Source organism: Talpa europaea, assembly GCF_964194135.1.
Source record: "Talpa europaea genome assembly, chromosome: 15".
In the NCBI taxonomy this organism is placed as follows: domain Eukaryota; kingdom Metazoa; phylum Chordata; class Mammalia; order Eulipotyphla; family Talpidae; genus Talpa; species Talpa europaea.
The window spans coordinates 2,057,631-2,077,504 of record NC_140083.1 but is presented as its reverse complement, the minus strand read 5'-3'; the positions used below and the strand labels follow the sequence as shown (position 1 = coordinate 2,077,504).

Genomic DNA, 19,874 nt, shown 5'->3' with positions numbered 1-19,874 from the left:
GCGTGCGCCTTCAGCGGAGCTTTGATAAGTCCCTTTAAGCGCGCGGGTGAGGACCCCCAGTCAGGCACCCCGTTTTGTATCGGGGCTGCTCTACAACAGGGCCAGCCCCTGGCACAGGACCCCAGTGCCCGGCCCCTTGCTGGCTCCCATGTCTGGGCAGCGGGCACCGGGCTCCTGCCAGGTAGCACCGGCCCCGCAGCGACGAGCCAGGAGGGCGGCCTGCGGCGTGAGCGCGGGGCAAACCCCGCCTGCCAGGACCGCCAAGGGGGAGACCGAGGCCCGCCCGGGCGGCTGCCCCGGACCCCCGGCCTCGCCCGCGCCCGCCGGCGCCGCCCTCCAGCCGCCGTCTCCGCGTCGGCGGCCCGCGACGCTCTGCGCTTGCGCCCTCGCCGCGCGGCCCGGCTTCCCGGCGGCCCCGTGAACATCCGGGTCACGCCCTTCTGCGACCCAATGACCGGCGGCGCCGAGAGCCAGGGGGCGGGGCGGGGCGGGGCATCATGGCCGCCCCCAGTGCGCCGCGTCCGGGGGCTTGTGGGCGGTGCGCTGACGGGCAGCGCGGCCACCGCGGACCCGCCCTCGGCCCGCGCGGACGAGGCTCGGTCGGGCTGGACAGCGCTGCGAGCGGCGGCCGGAGAGGGAGCCATGGGCACGGTGCACGCCCGGGTAAGAGGCCCCGCGACCCCGGGCTGCGTGACCTCTGGGCGGGCGCCGCGGGGAGACGCTGTCGCGGCTGCGCCCCGGCTTCCCCGGCTGCGGGGCGCGGGGCCGGCGGGGCGCGGGGGCCGCCTGCTGTGTCCCCGCGCCGGGCGCCGCGGGCCGGGTCGGGGGAGGAGGCCGCGGAGACGCGGCCGCGGGTCTCGGGGCGGGAAAGCCACGCTCGGGCGCGACTCGCGCAAGGTCACTCGGCGCGGCGGCCCGGGGGGCGGCGCGAGCCTCCCGCGGCCCGGAGCAGAGCCAGGACTTCTCCAGGACCTGCCCCCTCAGCCCGCGGCCCTGCCGGGCGTCTTCTCTCCGTAGCCGCCACCGGCTCCCGGCCCCTCACCCCGCCTGCCATGGGCACGGCCGGCAGCTGGTATCCTTTGAAGGCTTCTCCCCCAGACACCCCTAGGCAGCTTGTTTCGCCTCCTGCAGCCAAAGGCCGAAGCTCTCTCTGCTTTACTCCCCCCCAAACTGGAGGAGGTAACAGCAGCTCCTCGCCCAGCGCCTGGAGAATCCCGGGACAGTGCACGTACATTTCGGGCCGGCTGCCTGGCACTCGGCGCTCCTTGCCCGACTGCTCTCCTCTCTCGTGATCTTAACCGAAGGCCAGAGGATGCGTGTCTATCCGAGGTCACACCGTGGAACTCCGGAATGTCCTAATGTTATAGGGCAGCCCCGATACAAAACGGGGTGCCTGACTGTGGGTCCTCACCCGCGCGCTTGAAAGGACTTATCAATGCTCCACTGCAGGGACACGCGAAAGGTTAATAAAAGGTTTATTCACAAGGGAAGGGGAAATGAGGAAATGTACAGCTCTGGGAGAAAAGTGGGAGACAAGGTTTTAAATGAGTCCTACCCGATCCGCTGATCTGGAATCCCAAATGGCGCTCTGCGAGCTGGCACGAGCCAGGAGCCGTGAAGCCAGGAGGGCAGCAATAGCCAGCCCCAGGCCCACCTATTTGGTTTTTATACCCAACCTGGCTGCTTAACTCCACCCTCAGGTCCCAGCCACCCTCCCTTTCGTGGTGATGGGATTTGTCTTTCCCAATGTCCTGATGGCTTTAGTCTGAAGTGGGGGTGGAGTCCACAAGCCTGTATGGGATTAGCTCAGGACAGCCTTTCCCCCTAACACTAAGAGTCAGACTTGCTGAGTCCCAGCCCTCGGCATGACATTTTACTGCAGCGCGGGGTGTTTTAACTCGCCCTGCCCAGCAGTTTTCAGGAGTTTGCCTTCAGCCTCCAAGAGAATGCAGCAGAGAGCACAGGCAGCCTAATGTCTGGAATTGGACTGGAGTGGCTTCGCAGATCTTTCTTTCAAATGAATTGTGTTGCTGGAGTTACTGCCTGCAACTCCCTCTCCCAGACCTCCACACCCAGTCTTACCTGTCAGAACATCCCCTCATCTTTGAGCTCCTTTCAGGTCCAACCCGAACCCTCATTGGATCGTCTACCAACTACCCCTCCTGCATGCTGTTTTAGCTCTGTTTGCACATTTGTCTTACCCTTTTAGGGCCAAATTTCTAGATGTTACAATGGGACCTGCTTCAAGACCTTGACTTGCATCCTTTGTGGTAACTTAAACTTGAACTTGTTTTTTGAACAGTACGGATTCACTGGTTTATTAACTGTTTCCCAGTACTGCCGTCTGTGTGCCTGGCACTGTTGTAGATGCTAAGGACAATGCAGAAGAAACAAGTCCTTGCTTTTATTGAGCCCTTTAATTAGAGTATTGGCAAAAATGTTCCCAGTTCTTTAAATTTTGCAGTGTGTAAACTTCAGTACACAAAGCATGTTCATGAAATGTGCCAATAAGAGTTGCTATTTATTGGATCATGGTTTTGAGAACTAGAGTAAATGATTCCGCTTTTAAAATAATATACAACAAAAATGAAAGGATAACAAACAAATGATACTTTTTAGCGACTGCAAACTGGGAAGAAGCCCTCCCAGCTCTCTGACCCTACCTGAAGCCCCAAATAAAATGAACAACTTGATCTCTCCCCAAAGAGAACACAAATTACATGTTCTTTGCCCCTTCATAAATATTCCTGCATAAATATTCCACTTCTACTACTATGAGGCTCGAGCACTGCTGCATACCTGCTTGCTCAGCACTCGCCATACAGCAGGAGGCAGTAGACACCTGTAAAATGAAAGGACAAGAGAGAAAAATCACTCATCCATCCATCGCACAGGAGTTGGCATGTCGCATGTCATGTAATTGTGCCAGGGCGGGGTAGAAATGTGGGGAGGGAGCATGTGCAAAGGTCATGCGAGCATGTGCAAAGGTCATGCGAGCATGTGCGAAGGTCACGTGCTTCTCTTGTCAGAGGTGTCTGTGGGGGAGGGACTGAGTGAGCCTGATGCCAGGGATACTCCCAGGGGAACTGACATTTAAGAGAGTTTTTGAGCTACTTGGGGGTATTATTCCAGGCAGACAGAGACAACAAGGAGTGTACACGAGTTGGGGGGGGGGAGTGGGGATGGAGACTGACAGGAGAAGCAGGTGTGGGCCTGGGGAGGTCCCGCTGTGCCCCGCTGCTGCGCCAGGTTGCACCACCCCCACCCTACCCCCACCTCCGCCCAGGCACCTATGAGCGCCTCCAGAGTCTGCTAGGGTCTTTACCTTTCCGGCAATCAGTGACAGCCATGGGCCGGCACCCACAGGAGGCTGTTGGCTCTTCCAGGGAAAAGGTGGCAGTGGCCCCAGAGTCCCCGACACCGCACATAATTCAAGTGCCAGATCTGTGAGCATGGGAAGTGCTTAGCTGCAGAGAACTGGCGCAGGAAGAAGTAGCCAAGTGCTGTCAGCAGATTCCCCAGACTTGCCCATTTGTAGGTCAGCTGGTGCCACAGGAGCCCCGCCTTCCCACTCTGTCTCCAGGGGTGTCCAGGGATCCCTGGGCCAGGCAGGCCTCTGTGCCTGTGTAACGTTATGCGCATGTTACTATGTCTCCTGGAAGAGCTAGACCAGGCACAGCCCGTGGCGTCCTTGCGCGGAAGATGCCTTAATGGCTTTGAGATGCTGATTGTTCCCATGGACGGAAATGTCGGCTCTGGCCTGTGAGCACGTGCCGTCGTGCTCAGTGTGTGAACAGGACTTTCTGGACCAGAACATGTAGATCAGCCTCCAGGAAAGTCTGATTTAGCAACTAGGTTTGTCAATGTAATCATCTTAGAAGGTGCCCAGTTTTGATTTTTACAATGAGGAGACTTTCTCCAATAACAGAAAAGCCAGTTTTTCTTTTTCTTCTCCCCCCGGTAAACGTCTTTGTGGTGTGCTTTGAATTGCCTTTGTCTTCAAAAGGGCCTCAAGTGTACAGACTAGGCCAGCTGTTGTTCTCAGTTCACGACGGTCACTATAGGCTTGTGCCTGCCACGCTTGTCTTACTAGTGATACGGGAGACACTCAGTGAACGCAGTGAAAGCCACGCAGGGCTTCTCCCTCACAGCTCAGGACTTACAGTCAACAGCTCACAGCTACCTTTGCCCCCACCACGCCCGCCCCTGCCCCACTCGCCAGAGGAAACCCCGGACAGAATTCTCTGGAGCCCCACCTAAAGAGGTTTGGTTTCCAACTGCTGCAAGTTCATTTTCTGCGCTTCCTCCCCCAGAGCTTGGAGCCACTTCCCCCTAGTGGGCCTGACTTTGGAGGATTAGGAGAAGAAGCTGAATTCATTGAAGTCGAACCTGAAGCTAAACAGGAGATTCTCGAGAACAAAGATGTGAGTGCTCTGCGGGAGGCCCTGGGCGCTGCCGAGGGCAGGGCTGGCCACCAGAGGAAAGGTCTTTCTGCTTCTGGAGAAGTAGTTCTTCCTTGGTGATGATTTGTGTGGGAAGCTTAAGCAGGCACATTTTTATACTTAAGTTATTAAAAAAAAACCCACAAGTATTTCAAGGGCAAATTCAAATGAAGCCTAAGTTTCTGCTCCGTTCCTGCTCCCGGAATAAAGCCCCGGGTCTCCAGTGGAACTTTTCCTTGACTTTGGCGCTATTGAAATGAAGCAGAGGTGGAGCGAGGAGGCAGGCGCTCATTCCTTCATCCAGGGCTCAGTGTTCTGACGCTTGTCGTGGTACTTGTCACTGCCCCCCGCTGTGTTCCCCGCTGCCCCCTGGGTGCTGCCTCGTTCTCAGCCTTTAGAGCAAAAGCCCCGTTGAGGCAGGAAGGGCAGTGCTCTGTCCCTGCGTCCCCGGGTGGGTGGACAGCGACTGGCTTCCAGGTGTCTTTTTACCTGCAGTCAGAGGCGTGCTGGGTCTCGAGCAGGGCACACGGGGTCTCGAGCAGGGCACACTTGGCTAGAAATCGGGGTCACCAACAGTGCCCCTGGCCAGTGCTTGGGGAGCAGGTCGGTTCTCTGGCTGTGGAGACCTTGTCAGGCTCTCCCAGGAAGTATGGACCTGGCAGAGGGGAAGTTCGAGTGACCCATTTTTTTGAAAGGGTGCATATAGCACACAGAACAAGGTCTGGCAAGTGTGGCTCGCTCAGCTTGCCGGTGTGGGGGTCCTTGAAGACCTGCCTGATGCCTCGTCCCCGTGCCGCGCTCCGCGGTCGCTGTCCCTGTCACGTAGGTGGTCGTGCAGCATGTCCACTTCGATGGGCTGGGCAGGACGAAGGACGACATCATCATGTACGAAATCGGAGACGTTTTCAAGGCTCGGAACCTGATCGAGGCAAGTGCTCTGCGTGGTCCTCTCCCTGCCCTCCTGTAGACCCCGTGAGCCTCGCCCTCCTGGGCCCCCGAGCGCCCCTTCTCCGCTCTCCTGCCCTGAAGGGAACGTCGGCGCCCCAGGCTGATCCCCTCAGTTCTCTGGATGCCCCCCAAAATGTGTCTCTCATCCTGGAGGAGGCCAGTCCGGCACTGTCACAGAAGCAGCACCCTGCTTTGTGCCCAAGGCCCCCTCGGGGGGAGTCTCCCCGGTGACCCCCTCCTGGGACCCTGGCTCCTCTCAGCGGCCGGCACCGTCTCCTCTCCTCTGTGCCTTCCTCTGTCCTTCTGTCCTTCTGCCCCTGGACCACACGCTCAGCCAGGCTTCCTCGGGGCTGGTCCTGCTGGCTCGTCACCGTCCTCCTGTTACTCCACCTCGTGGCCGCGTTCCGCCACGCTTTCAAAAATGATTATATCTTTAAAATACTAAGATACTAGCAGGGCCCGACCCTCACCCTGGGTCGCGCGTCGGCGGGTCGCGCGTTGGTAGAGCAGGGGACGGGCCCGCGGCGCGGCTGCTCCTGCGCTCTGGCGGTGCTCGCGCGCCCTCTCAGCGTCTGGTCTCAGCGGCCTCTCCTTGGCTGTCAGCCCCGGGGCCCGTCGTGACCGGGGTGCTGTAGCTGTCACCGAGGATTCCGGGTCTCAGACTCGCGGTTCCCCGCAGGTGATGCGGAAGTCCCACGAAGCCCGAGAAAAGCTGCTTCGTCTGGGGATATTTAGACAAGTGGATGTTTTGATCGACACGTGTCAAGGTATGCCCGGGGTGGGGTGTGACTGCCCCCTCATTGCCATCCGGGACACAGAGCCCCGACAGCAGTGTCACGGGAGGCGTCTCAGGAGGTGCCTGGGGCTGTGTCAGGCTGAGGGAGAGCACCGGTAGTGGCGACTCTTGGCCCCCGGCTGTGAGAGACCTGGCGCGGGTCTGGGGGCGGGGCGGGGGGGGGCGGCGTGTGAGGAGGCCACGCATGTGTGGGACCCGCTGCATCTCCAGCTCCATTTTTCTATGAACCCAAACTCGATCTAAACAACCAAGTCTTAATAATAAAAAAAAAAAAAAAAAAAAAACATGGTGTCGTGCTTACCCTGGACCAGAGTCCGAGTAATCCAGGGCCTGGTCCTGGGCCTCTGCAAGCTTAACTGACCCCCACTCTGCACTGCCATCCTGCCATCCCCCCTTGCTTGTGAGGAGGCCGGCCCTGCACCCCAGGCCCCAGGGCCCGTGGCAGGTGATAACATAGCTAACCACCCCACTGGCACCACCCCTGGCCTAAGGAAGGACAGAAGTCACCGCCTGCTATGTGTGTGTCCCACTGGCTGCTCCTCTGGGCTCACAAGAGTCCCCCGAGTCCTGTGAACTCCACGTTTCAGGGTCACTTCAGTTGAGACCCTAACCCTTTCGGGCACCTGTCCCCAGGGGAATGGCTGCCTTGAGCAGGTAATGGACACGTGAAACGTGCTGCTGCCGCTGCCTCCTCGGGGCAGTCCCCCCTGCAGGGAGGAGATGGGGCGCCTGGTGTCCAGGAGCCTCTCCAGGGAGTGTGGGGCGCTCCTCACTGAAAACAGGCGCTTGCTTTTCGAGGGAGATGGCCCCGTGACACAAGCCCTCGGGACGCGCTCTTTGCGGGGCCTGCCATGGCTCCATGCGCCTGCCTCGGGCTGTGATACTTCTTTTCTGCTCAGGTGATGATGCGCTTCCAAATGGGTTAGATGTGACCTTCGAGGTCACGGAGCTGCGGAGACTGACGGGCAGTTACAACACCATGGTCGGGAACAACGAGGGCAGCATGGTACGCACGGCCCACCCCGGGGGCCCTCTCCATTACGGGCTGTAAAGACTGACGGTGGTTTCTTGGCTCCCATCCCTCCATCTTTATATGTAAGGTGACCCGTGGTTGCTCGTTGATCTAGAATTATTTATCGGCTGTCTTGCTTGTTTGAAAGCAATTTTAGCATCTGTAGTTAACTAGGAATGACTTGGGGGCTGTGTGTATTCAGCTCAGCCAAACTCCACACCCACAGAGTTGATTCCCCGAGTGTCACGCGGAGCACGGTCAGCCCGTCCTGGACAGTCCAGGGCACGACATGCTCCCGTCATTCCCAGGAGGAGCCGTGGGGGCCTGGTCTGTGTTACAAGTCACGCTTCCTTCCTCTGAAGACACCTGTTTCTTTCCTCCCAGGTTCTTGGCCTCAAACTGCCCAATCTCTTGGGCCGGGCAGAAAAGGTGACTTTTCAGTTTTCCTATGGAACCAAAGAAACTTCATATGGCCTCTCCTTCTTCAAACCACAGCCTGGACACTTCGAAAGAAAGTAGGAAGCCAGACAGCCCGTTGAGTACAGTGGCCTGTTTAAAGTTAAAGTAGATGGCTTGTGTGTGGGAAGGAACTTTCCAGAATCAGCTGGCGCGCCTGCGGTGTTACAACTTGCCATAGCTCCTCGTGAAGATGAGCCCCAGAAGCATAGTTTAAACCTGTTGATTTAAATGTGTACACGTTGTAACCGCTGTCTCAGCTTTTAAAGCTCTGTCCCGTTGTCTCCTAGTTTCTCTGTAAACTTATATAAAGTTACTGGACAGTTCCCTTGGAGCTCTCTGCGCGAGACGGACAGAGGCGTGTCGGCCGAGTACAGCGTGAGTAGCATTCTGCTCCTTCCTTTGTGCAGACCCACCCGAGCTTGTTGACTGGAGAGATGGAAGAGGCTGGGCCAGGAGTGCACGGGCGTGTCGGGACGGGTGCCAGACCGGCCACATGGTGGCCGCTCCCCCTCTGTGCTCGGCCTCGCCTCCTGGCTGGGCCCTCCGCTGGCTGGGCACAGGCCGCAGGGCTGGAGAGCAGCTGACATGTACACGGGCCCCTCCTGTGACCTTTGGCCGGCTCTGCCCTGCCCTGCCCTGGACTTCCCACGACCCCTGTGGCCTTCCTCAGATGTGCTCGGTGCGTAGCTTGGGAGGCCGCCGCACCGCGCCGGCCTGGCCTTCAGAGTACTGACCACCGCGTGGCTCTGGCTCTGTGTACTGCCGGCAGGCTCCGGCTGACCCCAGCGAGCCAGTTCCTGGCTTTCTGATGCACCTGTTGTTTCATTTTCCTTCCTTTCTCTGCTTGCCCTTAGTCCTCCCGCCGTCTGGGCTGCAGTGAGTGAGGCAAGCCCTTGTGACGCGGTGCTGTTCCACCCCCAGCCTGCTCTCCAGGCGGGCGGCATTGGCCTCACCTGCGTGCACTTATTAGAGGTGCCAGTCCACAAGCCCACCTGCCCTGCCAGTCGGCATGGCCGTTGGCAGGTGCCCTGTCCCGCAAATCTGCCCGAGAGCCTGCAGGAGTCCCTGCTGGGCTGGGCTCCGCAGGGTGCCGGACACGCAAGGGGCGGCACCTGCAGCTGCAGTGTGGACGGGATCGCCCACAGCCTCTGCTCTCCCCATCCTCTCGCCCCCATGGCCACCTGTCCTGGTCCGAAGGGGTAGCCCTCTGACACCTTGCTGCCCTGCTGTGGTGTGCAGAAGGGCCCGGCAGGCCTGCTCCCTCCAGCAGGTCTCAGGCCGGCGTTTGGGAGCCTTCTCTTTCTCCCCTGTGCCCCACTGTCGCCTCTTTCTAAGCCTGTTCCCAGAGCAGATTCTTAGGCGAGTGGGGCCACCCTCTCTGACCACATGGAGCGGGGAGGCGAGGCCTCGGGGTGCGGGAATGGGGGGTTGGCTCTGCAGGGGGTAGGGAGGCAGGGGGCAGCCCTGGAGGTGAGAGCGGTGAGCCTCTGGGGACAGGACCGTGTCCACAATGTGTGTCCTCAGCGCCCACACAGGCCAAGGCTCCCTCTGAGTGGGCGCCGTCTGGCCACCGCCTCGTCCTCCTGTCAGTGAACCCAGAGACAGCAGCTGTGTCTCCCAGTGGCGGTGTTCCTCTTGTTAAAAGCTGCCTGGTGAGAAAGGAGGCGAGGACGTAGGTGAGCCCTCCGCCCCGCTGCCCTTTGGGAAGTGGCTGACCTCAGGAGGCCCCCGGCGCGGGGGTGGCGGGTGAGAGGACTGCCCTCCCGGCGCTGGCAGGGGCCTCGTGGTCGTTCGATAAGTAGTTGTGTTGAGGTGGGTGCCCCAAGTTCTCGTCCTACAAACTGGATGGGGCGTCTGGGCTGTCCCCCCACCCCCTGGTGACCTTTAGTTCTCCTGCAGGTCTAAGGCTCATTGGGGGCTGCGCTGGCTTCCCGTCAGGGTTATGTCCTCAGCCCCAAAGCTGCCAGGGCACAGGCTCCCTGTTGGAGCCCAGCACGGGTGTTTCCCAGAGCACCTCAGACGGCTGCCCGGCCTGGGGGAGGCGGGGCAGGCCCCAGTGCACGGGCGTTGGGCCCCTGGCGCGGGCCGGACTTGCTCATTCATGCGCCTCCGTCCCCTCCGCGGGCGAAGCCTGGGTCACCTGGCGAGGCTTCGGATGAGGGCTCAGAAGGACCGGTGGGGGTGTCTGGTCATCTCAGGGGTCGCCCTGCACAAAGGGAAGGGAGGAAATTTGTGATGACGAGGCCGTGTAGGCCGCCCAGACACTCGCTACCACGTGCTCTGTGTCCCCCGTACCCCCCGCCTCCCCCCATAGTGACGACACGAGGCCGGGGTCAGGCCTGAGCGGGCCCTCACCTCCCGTGTGCTTCGCAGTTCCCCATCTGGAAGACCAGCCACACCGTCAAGTGGGAGGGCGTGTGGCGAGAGCTGGGCTGCCTGGCGCGGACGGCGTCCTTCGCCGTCAGGAAGGAGAGCGGGCACTCCCTGAAGTCCTCTCTCTCGGTAAGGCGGGTGCGTGCGTGTTGGCTGGGCGCTCGGCCGCCTGTGCCCCTGAACCCTGGGGGACCGTCCCCCCCGTACTGGGCAGAGGGCCAAATCACAGGCGGGGCCCTGGCCACTGCGAATCTGTGGTCGTGGCCCTTGTCGATTTTTCCTGAGTACCAGCAGCGGAGATGGGAAATGGAAATGTGGAATTTTCGCTTCCAAAACCCCTGACGGAACTGGGCATCCAGCTCCTCGGGACCAGCCGGTGCGGGGTTGGACTCCTCCCAGGGGGCGGGCCGGTTCCTTCCACCAGTTAGGGCTGCCCCGCTGCCCTCCACGGGTGGAGGAGGGAGCGAGCCCACCCGGCTGGCATGGGGGTGGGCGGGGCGCGGTGGCGTCTGTCAACGAAACACATGGGAGCACCCGCCCCACCTCCCCCAGCACGCCATGGTCATCGACTCTCGGAACTCGTCCATCTTACCCAGAAGAGGCGCTTTGCTGAAGGTGAACCAGGTGGGTTCCTGATTTTCTTTTTTAAATACCTTATTTAAAATTTGGCCCCACCAAGCCCATCACCCCTGCGTGCTCCCGGGAACTGCTCTGCGGTCACTGTTCACGTGGTGACCCCGGGCCGCCCCAGGGCAGCGGGAACGCCGCCTCTGCCCAGTGGGCCCAGTGGTTTCTGCAACGCGGAGCTGCTGCCGCCGAGGTGGCTGCTGTGTGGGCGTGAGGCAGCGCTCGGCCGTCTGTTGTAATCATCTGAGGCTTCTCCCCCACCAGGAGCTGGCGGGCTACACTGGGGGTGACGTGAGCTTCCTAAAAGAGGACTTTGAACTTCAGGTGAACAAGCAACTCGTGCTGGATACGGTGAGTATCTAGCCAGTGCTGTCACCTGTATTTTAATCCCGCGCCGTTGGAACAGTTCTAGAAATCTCAGCTCACACGAAGCCTCCGTGCTGGTCCTGACATCGAGCCAGAACAGAGTTCACTCTGGGAGAAGGGCCGTAATTCCCTTTGGAGGGCACTGCTCCTCACTCCCCGTGGGCCCACAGAGGCCCCCCCAAACTTCAACCGTCATCTCGGGGAACAAGCGGCCGGCAGGAAATGTGGCTGGAGAACAGGGCGGCCTCTGTTCCTCCAAGGCCATGCCATGAGTTCTGAGTCTGCTTCGCTCGGCTGGGTGTGTGGGGCTCCGGCGCTGCCAGGAGTCTCCCTGAAATCCAATTCGGGTTTGTCCCCCCGATTCAGGGAGTAAGTGGTCGCAGGTGGCTTGGGACGGCCCTTTGTGCCCCACTATTGCCCTTCTCGGCTCCCTCGAGACTTGGGGGTGGAGCAAGTGCTGGCAAGACCCGATGCATCTGCCTCAGGCCAGGCAGATGTGGGGGCCAGCGTGGTGAGGGCCTAGTGGGTGAGGCCTGACCGCATCGTGGTTATGGCACATGGGTGGCCCGGCCTGCAGGTGGGAGGCTGGGAGCCCGGGTCTGCTTCTGCCCGGGGAGCGCTGCCATCCTCCTCCCTTCGGCCTGCAGCACCCTCTGCCCCGCCCTGTGTGTGCTGAGGCCAAGCCTGAGGGCCTGGGTGGATTCGATGGCCCTGGGCCCTTGGCCGCCCCCATCACCCTGGCTTGTCCTGATGGGCTGGGCTTCCCGGGAGGAGCGGGCACTGCCTCACCTCTGAACGAGCCATACCCGGCGTTTTGTGCTAGTGTCGGGTGCGGGGTGTGTCTGGACTTGAAGTTGCGGTGTCAGCGGCATCACGGGGCACTGGCGCTGAGGCAGGCTCGGGGCCGTGAGCAGGTGTGTCTCCGCAGGTGTTTTCAGCGTCTCTCTGGGGCGGGATGTTGGTGCCGGTCGGCGACAAGCCCTCGAGCATCGCGGACAGGTGAGTGCGGCGGCCACGTGGCCCTCTCCGTTGCTTCATTATCGGGGGGTTCAGAGACTGTATTTAAGAAGAGATTTCAAAGCACAGAAACTGTCGTTTTTGTGCTTAAGCTAATTTCAAAATACCCAGATGCTTGATGTTTCCTGCTTATTCGAGAAGGAGCAACAAGCTTACTTTATTACATTGAAGAATTTGCATTGTTTTCTTTTGATTTTGAAAAAGCACAGCCCATAGAGATGGCAGGAAAGTAACAATAGGGAAGCACTTGAGAAGGTAAAAAGAAAAATCCGCTCTGGACTCAGCGGTCAGCATCGGAGCCGTTGGCTGCGCCTGCGGCTGGGGGCGCGGGGCTCACTGCCTGCACCTGCCCTTGCTCATACGCCGCGTCTTCAGCGTGGATTTGTGTCCTCCCTGCTTTCTGAGGAGTTTAAAGACATTCGGAATGACCTTTGCCCACATCCCGGAGCCGTGGCGCGGGGCTTGTTACAGCGACGGGCTGCTGAGAGGGCGACTGCAGTCGTTTCCCGAGAGGCTCCTAAGTGTGGGGTCACGATCTCAACGGAATGTGAGGCTCAGTCAGGCTCCTAGAGGGCTGGGCTGGAGCCACATTACCCCGCGGCCCTGTGAAGCCGCTCTGTCTGCCTGTCGCTTTGAAGTGCTGGTTGTCCCCAAGGCCGGGGAGCCCCTTCCGTAACCGCGCGCCCTTGAGATGTTGCTTAGCGTGAACCCGCTCCGTCCCCTGGGAGGCGGCGAGTGAGTGCATCTTCAGTTTCTCAACTCTGAGCCTGACGGACGCCTGGAAGTGTGCAGAGGCCGTGGGCCAGGACGCCGGGATGGCAGCGGCACCCACAGCCGCCAGGCAGGCGGGCGCAGATGCCCACTGTGAAGAAGCCCCCCACCTTGTTAGAAAGAATGAGACGGATGAGCCTAGCGAGAACCACCTCCCGGAGCATTTAGTTGACGGGGCCCGGGTGTGCGTGTGTGGGGTGTCGCACCCCGGTCTGCAGAGTCAGACACCAAGGCTGTGGCTGGGCAGGGGCGAGGGCACATCTCCCTGTCCATGCTTCCTGGGCGTCTTTGCTCTTCCCCAAGAGGAAGTGTGCGGCGGGGTTTCAAAGGATAGTAAGCCGCGCTGCCGCCTGTTTCTGCAGCTGACACTGGTGGGGCCGCGGGAAGCCTTTGGCAAGAAACCCCGACGGATTCGCAGACTTCAGTCTCCAGGTCGGCTGAGCACTGGCGTGAAGGCTTCTGTGGTCCTGCCCTGTGCCTTCGTGCCACCTCAGGCTGGGGCCGCGCGGAGCAGGGAGAGGCGGCCCGAGCTCTGTGGCCCCAGCGGGGGCTGCTTCCTGGCCGCGACGGTGCAGACTGTCCCTGGCCTTCTCGGGCCCTACGCGGGGATTCCTGCCCGGAATTGCGCTCTCCTAAACTGTCCGAGTTCCCAGACCATGGCTAGGCCTGCTGAGTAATAGTTCACGCTTCTCTTTTTGTTCAGGTGGAGTCGAAAGGGGTGTGCTACCCCAGTCCATGAGGAACGTGAGAGGCGTTCACTTTTCCGGATTGTGATTCTTTCCTTTTTTCTAACTAAGAATCATTGCAGGAAACACCGGCGCGTTTGCGGGGCCGTGACTCCATTTTGGCCTGTCTCCAGGTTCCGCGTCCTCCCCTCTGTAACGTCAGGGCCGGTCCTACAGGATCCTCACTGTGAGGCTAGGAGGTGGTCTGGAAGGGCCACGTGGGAGACCTTAGATGGCAGGGACAGCCGCGGACGGGGCAGCCGCCCTCTTTCCTGAGGCTTGTGCTGGTGCCTGCCTCTCCCCTGCGTCCCCCGGAGTTTGAAGTGTTTGCTCAGACTGTGGTAAAATTCCCTGGCTCCGTGCGTCTCCTGACCCTTCAGCACTGCTCACGTGCGGACGCCCACAAGCCAGAGCTGACGGCGCCGGCTCCCGGCTGTGACCCTCTGTGGCTCCCCACTGACGTCTGCCCTTCTCTGCAGGTTTTACCTCGGGGGACCTACGAGCGTGCGGGGGTTCAGCATGCACAGTGTCGGGCCGCAGAGTGAAGGTAGGTCTCCCGCGACGCGCGGCCTCCGCTCTCGGCTCGGCTCACGCCTGCGCTGGGGTGCCAAGGAGTGAGCCCGCCAGGCCGGCACGCCCAGCAGAGAGCCGAGGGAGCTGTAGGAAAACGAGGGCACATGTGGAAGCCACAAGCCCATGCTGTGGTCGCCTCCCTCTCGGGGCGCACACCCCGAGGCAGCAGGGTCACAGCTAGATGGCGCGAGCCGCTGACCACCGCGACGTAGGCCGGGTATTTCTCAATGGCCCAAGTTAAAGGGCGTTTCCGGTTTCTTCTCCCGTCCTCTATTTAACCGATATGTTGCGGTGGGTAGAGAATACCTTTCTGATCAGAATGTAAGAGATGATTTAAGATAAGAGAGGGCCGGGTCTGTCTTGCCTGTTTCTCTAAAACTTTATTTAGTTAAAGGACGAGGAGACGCAGCCGCCTTGGGAGGAAGCAGCCCCTCGTCCCCTGAGGTTCACCTTGGAGGGGTTTTCTTTTTGGGGCCTGTCCTGGTTACGGGCACTAAGGCACTTGAGAAATGCCAGCACTTAGGACTGCTGCCGGACAGTGGAGTGGCGCCCTCAGGCCCTGCGGATGAGCACGCTCGGCCCTTAGTCTCGCGTTTTGGCAGAAGCCACCTGGGTCCACGGGGCAGCAGACCCAGTGGAGGTGGCCCGGGAAGGCGGCGTCTCCTCCTCAGTGCTGGGCTGGCATCTGTGGGGCTACCTGCTGGGGGCATAGGCCTGCAGGAGCCAGTGCCCGTCTGGTGTGGTCTGGATGTGGGGCGTCTCGCCTGCAGGGGAGGTGGGTCTCGTCCCCGAGCACATGGGGTTCATGAGCAGCCCTGGCCTCGTTCCAAGCGTTGCAGATACAGTCACTGAGTCGTTCTTGCTGACCTGCCCCTCCCACCCCCTCCACACCCCCCATTAAAGCAAGAACAGGACAGATGGGAGGAGAAGGGAGACTGAAACGAGCCCCTACCCCACCTCCGGGCCCAAGAGGCTTGCCCGGCTCCCTGTGGGCACAGCCAGGCCTGGGTCGAGCCGGGGCGCGTGAGGCTGCACCTGACAGCCTGTTCCCCTCCTTGACAGGAGACTACCTGGGCGGAGAGGCATACTGGGCCGGTGGCCTGCACCTGTACACCCCGCTGCCCTTCCGGCCAGGCCGGGGCGGCTTCGGAGAGCTCTTCAGGACCCACTTCTTCCTCAACGCGGGCAACCTCTGCAACCTCAACTACGGTGAGAGCAGCCCAGGGCCTTGGCGCAGCCACTTCGGGTGGAAAAGCTGAGCATGGAGCGGGCAGATGCAGACCAGCGTCTTAGAACGCCTGCAGCCCCGGAAGGGCCCGAGGGACGCTTATGGCTGGATGAGCGCAGGGCCATGAGACGGGCCCTCTGAGCCGTCACGCAGGCACGCGCTCTGGGCTGGGCCTCAGGGCCCACATTGCGTGGGGTTCAGGCCCCCCCCAGACCACTCGGGCCAGAGCAGACGCACGGCAGGCACCTGGGTGGGGCGTGAGAAGAGCCATCTTCACAGCAGGCGGGCCCCGGAGTGAGGGCTGCCTGGTGTCCGGGATGGGGTGCCCTGCGAGCAGAGCAGCCCCGGATGATTCGGGGACAGTGAGCGAGGCCCCAGGCCTGTGGACTCGCCGGGGCATTCTCCTTGAGTTCCGGACCTGGCCTTCAGCGTCCCCAGAGACCACGCGGCAGGAGGAGCAGGGCTTGTCTGAGGACCTTTGGTGGGTCCTTGGGAAAGGTCTGGTCATACCCCCTCTCCTCTTCTCAGGGGAGGGCCCCAAAGCTCATCTCCGCAAGCTGGCCGAGTGCATCCGCTGGTCTTACGGCGCCGGGATCGTCCTCAGGCTGGGCAACATCGCCAGGCTGGAGCTCAACTACTGCATCCCCATGGGCGTGCAGAGCGGCGACAGGTAGGCACAGCTCCCCCCCTCCAGCCCCCTCCCCATCGCGCTCTCCGGTGGGCACCTTGTTTTGAACACGCTCATGGTTTCATGTGGGGGATATTGACTGGCTGGCAAAAGGCTGAAAAGGAGGCACAGATTTCTCCATCTAGTCGGGAGGGGAAATGGGATGTTCTGCACCCACTGTTCGTGCCCGTGGCTGCCGCGTCCAGAGAGCCTCGCGGGGCAGGCCGGGCCCCAATGGGTGACCTTGCAGGCTGGGGGCTCGGGCCTGGGGGAGAGGCTGGCTCCCCACCGCAGAGCCTGGTCCCAGCGCCTTCCCGGTGCGGGCGTCCCCCACCTTGGCCCGTCGCCGCCAGTCGCTTTACTCAGCGAGAGTTGAGTGTTCCACGGGCGGGGGTGGCAGGCCAGCACGGCTGCAGAATCAGCTCCATTTCCTACGTTACGTGGTACACGTCGTGTAGACCTTAGAAACTGGAGGCGCTGCCCCGTGGCGTGTGCCAGTCGGTGCTGTGACTGGACACAGCTGGGGCATTGCTGCAGGTGCCTGGGGGCCGGGAAGGCTGAGGCCTTCGGGTCGGGGGCCTGGGGGCCGCCTTCCGGTTTGTTGGTGGCATGTTCTGTGCCTCACATGGTGGGGCAGGTTAGCCCTTGGGGTCTCCTCCCACAAGGACCTCACCCCTCGGGGGACCCCACCTGCATAGCTGTGCCTGGTGACCTCATCCAGCCCAGGACCCCCCAAAGGCCCCGCCTCCCAGCTGCGCAGGGGTGGGGGTAGGTCCACGACCGTTGCTGGGGAACAGCCACCTGCTACGACAGAGCTCGCTTCCCGTCCTGCTCGCGGCCGCGCCTGTGGGCTCAGCGCCCCGAGCTGTCGGTTTTCCTCTCCGGCGGTCTGGCTACACCCTGTTGCCATCAACGGTGGCTGAGTCATCGCCCAGTTTCCAGCGAGAACCTGTAGCTCGTCCTCGCTGAGGAAACACCGCCGCTCTCCTCCTACCCTCCCTGCACGTGCGGCCTGGTGCTCAAGTGCCGGCCGGCTCGCGCCTCTCGGGCCCGCCAGGCCTCCTGCTTTTCCCTCTGCAGCAAAACAGCCGTGGCACCCGCCCCCTCGGGAAAGGGATGAGGTCAGGGGCTCTTGGCACCCACTGGGCTGTCTTCTGGGGGGGTGTTAACTGCAAGGACAGAAGGTGTCTCCCCCTGCTTGGTCTCCTGGTGGGACAGCCCACGAAGTTTTAATCTTTGACTTCCCCGTCTAGAACGCACGGGCTGTTTCCGTGACGATCAGCGGGTGCGTGGTGCCCGTTCAATAGAAGCCCGGGCGGCACCAGCAAATACACTATAAATACTTCTCACCGCAGAGAAAAGCAGCAGCGCCCGTGGGCTTTAGCCGCTGTTGAGTGTCCCGGGAATAGCCCTCAGCAGCGAAGATGCCCTGCTGCCCCCGGCCGGCTGGCCCTGGCACCCCCTGCCAAGTCCGGCGGCCACCTGTTCCTCAGCCTGAAAGTGGGGCGCACTCACCCAGGCGCTGGCTGGAGGGCGGGTGGGTGCAGTGCCCGGGGTGGCCACTGGGCGTCAGTGCGCGCCGAGAATCGCAGGCTGCTGAGGGCGGCTAGTCACCTTCCAGCTCCCGGCCCCTGCTCCCCCCCCACCCCCCCACCCCCGCCGGGGTGAAATTTGAAAACCATGTTTCGGAGATTCATTTCTAACGTGGCTTCTGGAGGAAGGAAGACGCTGGCTGTGCTCATAATAGCCGAGCGCGGAACGGGGCAGCCCGGTGGCCGGTGGGCGTGGCAGACGGGAGGCCGCGGCCCTCGGGGAGCACCTCGAGCGAGGGGTCCTGCTGGCGCGCTGGGGGTACCGCGCAGACCGCTGGGTTCACATCTGCCTTTTTTCAGGATCTGCGATGGCGTCCAGTTTGGAGCCGGGATACGCTTCCTGTAGCCGACAGGCGCGGTGTCCTCTGCCCCTCGGGAGAAGCTCAGGGCTCGGCAGCAGCGAGTCCCACGGTGCCACACGCTTTCTCCAAGGCCTTGGAGGGCGTCCTGGTGGGAGCCTGGCAATAAATTTTAAAGACGGACGCCCGATGCTGTGTGGGTGTGATTGTGCCCGGCGGCTCCCCCTGGGGCCCATGGGGTGGCGCCCTCCACATCGCCGGTCCTGGCCCCACCACCCTCTTCCCCCCAGACCCTGGGTCTCCATGCTGGGGCCTGAGCCCAGACACCCCAGTCCGCAGTCATGGGAGGGTGCGCCCCAGGGGGTGTTGGCCACACGGGAGACGGGGCGGGGAGGTGCATGGGGAGGAGGACCCTGCGCCGGGGCACCGAGGCAGAGGGGGATGCGTGTTCTCGAGAGCAGGAGCAAGCAGCTTGGTAAGATGCGTGTGGCTGGGCCCCAAGTGACCCCTAAGCCCCGCGGATTAAAGCAACACAAGGTCCCTGCGGAGCCTCTGGGGGTCTGTTCCCGGCCTTTTCCAACTTTCAGAAGCACCTGTGGTCCTTGCCTGGAGCCCCTCCAGTTTCCCAGGCAGGCAGCCCGCCCTTCCCACGCTGCTGGGACCCTGGAGGCGGCGCCCCCTGGGCCGCACTGGCCGAGCCCCGCCTGAGCCCCGCCTGTTGCAGAGCGAGCTGGTGGGGTCGTCCACCCGCCACACCTCAACTGCGCCTCGGGAGCCGTCTTCAGCGTATCCTTCAGTGGAAAGCTTTTTTTTTAATTAAGCCTGAAATCCTCAGAAGGTGGCACCACGTGGACGTGTCCGGGGTCACAGCGGACACCCAGCCAGGCCTCAGCTAGCGGGCGAGCTGGTCACAGAACCAGCCAGAGGGCTTGGGCCGGCACAGCCTCAGGGGATACGGGCCAGCTCAGCCTCAGAGGGCTCAGGCTGGCCTGGCTCGGGGCTGCCCTCAGCTCTTGTGCTGGTCTCCGTGGAGCGCATCCCTGGGCTGGCCGCAGCTGGACACGTCCGAGGAGGGACAGGTTGAGGGGGACAGCTGTCAGCGGATGAGCCCTGGTCAGGAGCACCGTTCTCGGCCCTCCGGGGCCTGGTCGCTCCTTTCCCTGGGCCTCTGTCCTCACTCAAAGCAGAATGCTGGGAGCAGGGGGTTCCCAGACCCTGGGCGTGCCCCCGGGGGCTCCTGCAGCTTTCTGCCCATGGGGTAAATGCTGGCAGCCCCACAGGTGGTTCTGCTGTTTTTTACTGTGAGTGCAAGGAGAGGACAGGACTCGGTTCAGCTGGGACTCGCGTCCCCGCTCCGTCCTGACCAGGCGGCACTTAATGGCGCGGGTGTCACGTGCCCCCAGAATGTTCTGTCAGGCCAGCAAGCACCGTTTGCCAAATATTCATGTTGCCGATGATCTCACGTGGCCTCCCAGTGGGCAGCTTGTTTACCACGGCCAAATGTCTGAACCCCAGGAACAATAAACCTACGGATGCACGGAGAGATGGCTCGAGAGCCCTGCGCTGTCGCGGGATGGAGGGCCCCCCAAGAGCTCTGCTTCATGTGGGCTGATCCTGAAACATACTGGAAATCAAAGCTGAGAATTCTTAAAGTATATTATTTCAAAATAACAAACTCATACTTGTTAATATAAGGAACATTTTATGAAGTGTATACCCCCCCCCAAAAAATAAAACCAGAGAAAAGAATGGCACTGATTTGCAATTTGGCAAATCTTGTAAATATCCATCTTCAGAGACAGATGGCGCCTCACAGCTGCTTCTGCGTCTGACTGGCTGCCTTGGAGCTGATGGGCGTCTGTGCTGAAACCGCCCTCGCGGGCGTGTGGCTGGAAAGAGGGGAGTGTTTAATGGCATTCAGATAACTGGGGGCTGTTCTTGGGCACGTGTCCCCGGGGGTCCCTTGTGAAAGGCTATTG

At 61.4% G+C, this 19,874-nt stretch overlaps 1 protein-coding gene across 1 annotated transcript; it reads left to right on the top strand.

The window, feature by feature from the left end:
• Window positions 1-642: 642 nt before the first annotated feature.
• On the top strand, window positions 643-18,078 carry SAMM50 (SAMM50 sorting and assembly machinery component; the record flags this gene model as incomplete). The annotated part of the gene is made up of 15 exons (XM_084255330.1): window positions 643-663; window positions 4,314-4,424; window positions 5,269-5,370; window positions 6,070-6,157; window positions 7,086-7,192; window positions 7,583-7,713; window positions 7,945-8,032; window positions 10,031-10,159; window positions 10,583-10,654; window positions 10,922-11,008; window positions 11,952-12,022; window positions 14,016-14,083; window positions 15,172-15,318; window positions 15,866-16,007; window positions 17,897-18,078. 15 exons carry the CDS (start codon window positions 643-645, stop codon window positions 17,940-17,942), a joined length of 1,410 nt encoding a protein of 469 aa, XP_084111456.1. The 3' UTR covers window positions 17,943-18,078.
• Window positions 18,079-19,874: the final 1,796 nt, after the last annotated feature.